The sequence below is a fragment of the Sinocyclocheilus anshuiensis genome, unplaced genomic scaffold (assembly GCF_001515605.1).
Source record: "Sinocyclocheilus anshuiensis isolate Anshui unplaced genomic scaffold, SAMN03320099.WGS_v1.1 scaffold7, whole genome shotgun sequence".
Classification (NCBI taxonomy): Eukaryota; Metazoa; Chordata; class Actinopteri; order Cypriniformes; family Cyprinidae; genus Sinocyclocheilus; species Sinocyclocheilus anshuiensis.
In genome coordinates, this window is record NW_015549582.1 from 897,981 (window position 1) to 903,904 (window position 5,924).

Sequence of the window (5,924 nt, forward strand, 5' to 3'; positions counted from 1 at the left end):
GCTTGACTGGGGATCAGGAGCCCTTCCTGGGCTTGACTGGGAATCAGGAGCCCTCCCGGGGCTTGACTGGGGAATCAGGAGCCCTCCCGGGGCTTGACTGCGGATCTGAAGCCCTCCCTGGACTTAACTGGGGAACAGGAGCCCTCTCTGGGCTAAACTGGGGAACAGGAGCCCTCCCTGGGCTTAACGGGGGATCCTCCGCGGGGCGATGGTAAGTTATCCCGATCCGGAACAGCATCACAAGGGTTTCCCCCTCGATTGTCGAAAACAATCGGGTCGGGGCTCGTATGAGCCAAGGCAAGGAACCTCGCTCGTTCCTCCATTTGAACGGGGAGAAACGAACGGGGGGAAAAAACTATTCAAAAAACGAAAAACAAACACGGGTAAGAAAGGCGCCGCTTACTTTTTGTGTGGTCTGGAATTCTGTCACGGGTTGCTACTGTGAGGAGCACGGAGCGAGGAACGAGGAGACCAGGAGTACAAAACAATGAGGATAACTAATAACAAGGAACAGGTGATTACTAATAATGGGAAAAGGAACTGGAAGGACCAAATAAGGACAACAGGAACTAAACGGGAACATACACATGACACATACTAACAGCTGTCTAATTTTTGGTTGATTGTTATCCATTAAGCTACATACCTTTCTATCAAAGTTATCTAACATTATCAAGCTGAATTTGTTCTGACTCAATTTAACTCTGAGTTCTTGTTATATTTTATTACCATTTTCTAAACTGTAGCGAATAAACTGTGATAATGTGAGAAATGTTGAAGCTGTCTGATTAAATTTTGGTTTGACTGTATCTATTTGATAAATGAAGTTAACCAACTAACATTATACATAGAAATAAGAGAAATGTACCCAATATTTAAAAAATTTACAAATGCAATAAAATATTGGTATCGGTACTCGGTATCAGCAAGTACCAAAAATAAAAGTATCGGTATCGGGCGAGTACTGGAAAAAGTGGTAATATTTATATATATAAGCTGTGTTTTATAAACAAAAAAAAAATAGCCCCCTTTTAATTTATAGCCCCCCAATGGCCTGGGATTTGGCTACAATGTATGAAGTTTGTTGTACCTTATGAAAAATACTTAATATAAAAATATAAAATAAAATAAAAAGTTATTTACAAAAATTAAAGAACTTTGTTTTATTATATATATATATTTATATACAGTATATATATATATATATATATATCATAGATTTAATCCATGGCCATGTTAACTTGGCAAAAGTGTGTGAAGTTTGGTGACCAGTCAAAATTATTTTCTGTAATAATTATGCCATAAATGCTGTCAAATTGCTGGTTAACTTGTATTGACTCCTTGAATCTCTTTTGAGCTGTTCTTGGGTTTTGCAGACCTGTGTTGGCCTGCCTTTTGTGATTTTGTAATTTCTCTGAATTACTCCAACATTTTATCCCTTCCTTACAGGACTTGACTACATCAAACAAAAGTTCAGCGAATCAGTGGAGGAGATTAAGGAGGAAGCACCTAAAGAGGAGAAGAAGAAGGAGAAGCCTTCTGGCAGCCCTTTTTATCGGCGCGGCACGACTCCAAGCCACTCTCCTGCCCAAAGCCCAACCCCATCACCTCCTCTCTCCCCTCATCAGAGCCAGCCACCCAACCCCAGCGCCAGCACCAGCCGGAAGATAAGCAAAGACAACAGCAGCGTAGCCCGAAAGATAAGCAAGGACAGTAGTAGTGTTGCTCGCAAGATAAGCAAAGAAGAGAGAGCCTCGATTGTGGCAGAGATCACCAAAGTATCCACCCCTCCTCCTGTACCGGCCATCAAGCTACAGGACGTGCCCCCACCAAAGCCCCCCAAGGCCCCTGAACCCCAGCCCAAACCTGCCAGCACAGGTAATGGGCAGCTACATGCTGCTTATCACAGTTACTATGTGAAGCCGGTGGTGAAGTTGCCTCCACCAGAGGAACCAGAAGATGAAGTGCCTGAGATGACACAGTCTAGCCTGGCCAGGATGCCTCCACCACCCAAACTGGTCAGGACGTCCACTCCCAAACCAGAGCCCAAGATCAGGAAACAAGAGTCTATCAAACCAAAGAGCTTAGCTGAAACCAAGAAAGCCAGCATAGATATGGCCGATGAAACCGCAGCGGAAGAATCTGTAAGTGCTTGGCTGCTTTAAGTGTTTCGTTTATGCGTGTTTTATAGATTGTTGCTGGAATTGTTACATCATATGTCTTTTTACCCAGGGTCCTAACTCAATATTGGTTGCCATGGTGATGCTTTTGAATATTGGATTGGCAATTATTTTTGTCCATTTCCTTACATGAAACACTACCATCTCAGGTAAGCTTTTTTATCTTTATACATTATACTTGATTTTTCAAAATTGTAAATGACAAAAATTATTGAAGTAGATTTAATAATCAGTTCCCTTTCGAAAGGAAGTGACATGACAATGAACTTGACACTGGCAGGCGGCAGCCTATGACGTAAACAATAAAGCGTGTGCGGGTATAAAAGAGCACCTGCGGAAAACGTCATCCTCTTCTTTGTCTTCAAGCCTTGTGTACGGAAGCACATGCGTTTGACTCACGAGAGATAATGATGCGCTCACTGTTTGCATTCGCGGAACTACTAGAGCAGAGGTCTGTACTCGAGTTTTTGTCAGCGTTTGCACGAGCGCGTTCGCCTCTCGAGGGAGTTGAACAAGCTTAATGCGATGCATTCGCGGCGGTTTCTGTTCTTGCCTGATTCTTGAGAGAATTTAGTGTTTGAACAGAGTGCGTTTGGCTCTCGAGGGAGATGTAGCCACGCTGCGAGATGTGATCGCATTGAGAATGCCTGTATGCCTGATTCTCTTTGAGAATTGAGCACCTCTCACCCACGTTTCGGGTCTCGCGGCTGCCGAAGCAGTTAATCAGACCGATCACGGGGATTGTAGGCGGGGCATGGAAGTAATCTGAAGAGGAGTGCTTTCTCTTTCAGAATTCCTTTTTGTTTTATTTTACAAGGAGGCTCCTGACTTGGTGTAATAGCAAGTTTTTTTAGTTGTTAAGCTCTTGTTTGATCCTCCTCTGAGCCTCCTCATCCTCTCAGCCTAGGTATGTGTATTTAGGTTGAGCATGGGTTCTGCTATGCTGAGCACTCTGCTCCCTAGTATTTTTGTTTTGCAGTTATTTCAGGTTGGGAGGCTCTCTGTGAGCCTCCCTGACCAGCTGTTCTTGAGCCTGGTAGCTCCCCTCCCTTTGAGGGTCGCTATGCTGAGATCACAGTTCCTAGCTGCCTCTGGCGTTGAGTGTAGCTAGGTCTCCTCTCGCTTTAGGGAGTCGTTATGCTGAGACTTCCACTCTTAAGAGCTCCCCTACCAGGGTCGAGCATTGTTAGGTTTCCTCTCATTTAAGAGAGTCATCCTGCTGAAGCCTCCGCTCCCCGGAGCTCCGCTTAGGCAGTAATATGAGTTGTAGGCTCTTTCTTTTTGAGCCTCACTAACTGCCTCTGGCGTTGAGTGTTGTCTCTAGCGCTGAGTGTAGTCAGGCCTCCTCTGGTTCTAGAGAGTCGTCATGCTGAGGCCTCCACTCTTTAGAGTTTCTCTACTAGGGCTGAGTGTTGTTAGGCTTCCTCTCGTTTAAGAGGGTCATCCTGCTGAAGCCTCCACTCTTCAGAACTCCGTCTTTAGCAGTAATATGAGTTTGTAGGCTCTTTCTTTTGGAGCCTCACTAACTGCCTCTGGCGTTGAGTGTAGCTAGGTCTCCTCTCACTTTAGAGAGTCGTTATGCTGAGACCTCCACTCTTAAGAGTTCCCCTACCAGGATCGAGTGTTGCTAGGCTTCCTCTCGTTTAAGAGAGTCATTCTGCTGAAGCCTCTGCTCTCCAGAGCTTCGCTTAGGCAGTAATATGAGTCTGTAGGCTCTTTCTTTTTGAGCCTCACTAAATGCCTCTGGCGTTGAGTGTAGCTAGGTCTCCTCTCGCTTTAGAGAGTCGTTATGCTGAGATCTGTAAAGCGATTTGGCTGGGGCAGGGATGATGTTCCTTGAGTCTTTGACTTAGGGAATCCAGTTATTTGGGCACTCATCCCTCAGCATGGCAGCGTTGGTATACCGTTCCCCTAGCGTCCTCTAGAGGACGCAGCGTGGAGTTCCCTTTCGAAAGGGAATGTCTCAGGTTACGCAAGTAACCATGGTTCCCTGAGAATAGGGAACGAGAGCCTACGTCTCCTTCAGACTAAGAAGTGGATGACGTTTTCCGCAGGTGCTCTTTTATACCCGCACTCGCTTTATTCTTTACGTCATAGTCTGCCGCCTGCCAATGTCAAGTTCATTGTCGTTTTTTCATTCATGCTTCAGACACCGGTCACACTGGAGGCGTTCCCCTAGCGCCCTCTAGAGGACGCAGCATCTCGTTCCCTATTCTCAGGGAACCATGGTTACATGCGTAACCTGAGACGTTTTTCTACTTCAAAATGTTGTTTAATTTAACCTGTTACTTCCTGTTTTTTTGTAATTGTTTGTGAAATTTATGAGCAGTTTCTGAGTGAAAATTGTTTCTACACCAAATTTTTTAGTATACCTTTCAAAGTTTTGTGGTCAGTACGATTTTTTTATTTATTTTTTTTTTGGGGGGAAGAAATTTATATTTTTATCATGTTAATATTAAATGATAAATTTATAACAAAAGATTTCTATCTCATATAAATGCTGTTCTTTCTAATCATCAACGAATCCTGGAAAAAAAATGTATAATGGTTTCCACAAAAATATTAAAATATAACACAACTGTGTTGCTTTGATAATAATAATAACAACATTGATAATAATAAGAAATGTTTCTTGAGCAGCAAATCAACATATTAGAATGATTTCTGAAGGATTATGTGACACTGAAGACTGGAGTAATGATGCTGAAAATTCAGTTGTCCCATCACAGGAATAAATTACATTTTAAATATTTTTAAATAGAAAACACTCATTTGGAGTTGTAATTTAACAAAATGACTGTTTTTACTGTATTTTTGATCAAATAAATGCAGCCTTAGTGAGCATAAGAGACTTCTTTCAGAAATATTTTTAAAAATCTTACCGACCCCAAACTTTTGAATAGTAAATATGTTAAAGGGGTCATATGTTGCGATTTCAATTTTTCCTTTCTCTTTGGCATGAATTGTCACTAGAAACAGCCTATTATAGACTTTTCAGCAAAATTTTGATTTCACGAATCAGCAAAATAGGGTTGATAGAGTTTACCTACAGAAATTAAATAAAATATGTAAAAGCAAAATAAAAATGTGATAACTTTAACCAGAAATACTTGAAATCTACGTTCATTATATAGTTCTTTATTTTCACTTTTTAACCAGCAGCTATTACAAATATATGGCGATTGGAGAATATAATAATTGTATCAACTTAAAAGCAGGGTAGGAGGTTTGGTTCAAAAACATTTTTTGTTAAGCTGGTTGAAAGTCTCTTCACATCCCGATAGCAATCATTAAATTAAGTGGTCTAAATGTATTTATATCACCTGTGGAAGGCGTAGGACCATAAAATGTTTGTCCAGTCATATCCCTCGGTCCGAGGACTACAATAGGCTGTCTTACCTGCCTGTCAATGTATGTATTTGCACAGCCATGATACGTCATCTATTACACTATTGCAGACCGAGCGAGAATGAAAGGCGTTATTGTAATATTTTGCGCTTTGTACTGTAATGTTTTCTCACTGGTTAGCCTTTGGTCTGCCTGCGTGCGTTCATGTATTTTGGAGGAGGTGTGGCTTTGGAGAGTAATTTGTGGGATCTTATGTTTTCAAAGCTATCTTGCTATAGCAAGCCTCTCCGAAATCGCCTACTCTACCTTTAACAATTAACATAGTTCTAGACACTGAAGCATTTCTATAGTTTATATATATATATATATATATATATATATATATATATAAAACTT

At 41.7% G+C, this 5,924-nt stretch overlaps 1 protein-coding gene across 1 annotated transcript in view; it reads left to right on the forward strand.

The window, feature by feature from the left end:
* Positions 1-5,924, forward strand: part of LOC107657819 (junctophilin-1-like) — a 48,873-nt gene that overhangs the window by 40,341 nt on the left and 2,608 nt on the right. The window contains exons 4-5 of the mRNA XM_016446068.1: positions 1,450-2,144; positions 2,233-2,329. Of these exons, the coding sequence (XP_016301554.1) occupies positions 1,450-2,144; positions 2,233-2,313 (776 nt within the window). The 3' untranslated portion in view covers positions 2,314-2,329. The remainder of the gene's footprint in view (positions 1-1,449; positions 2,145-2,232; positions 2,330-5,924) is intronic.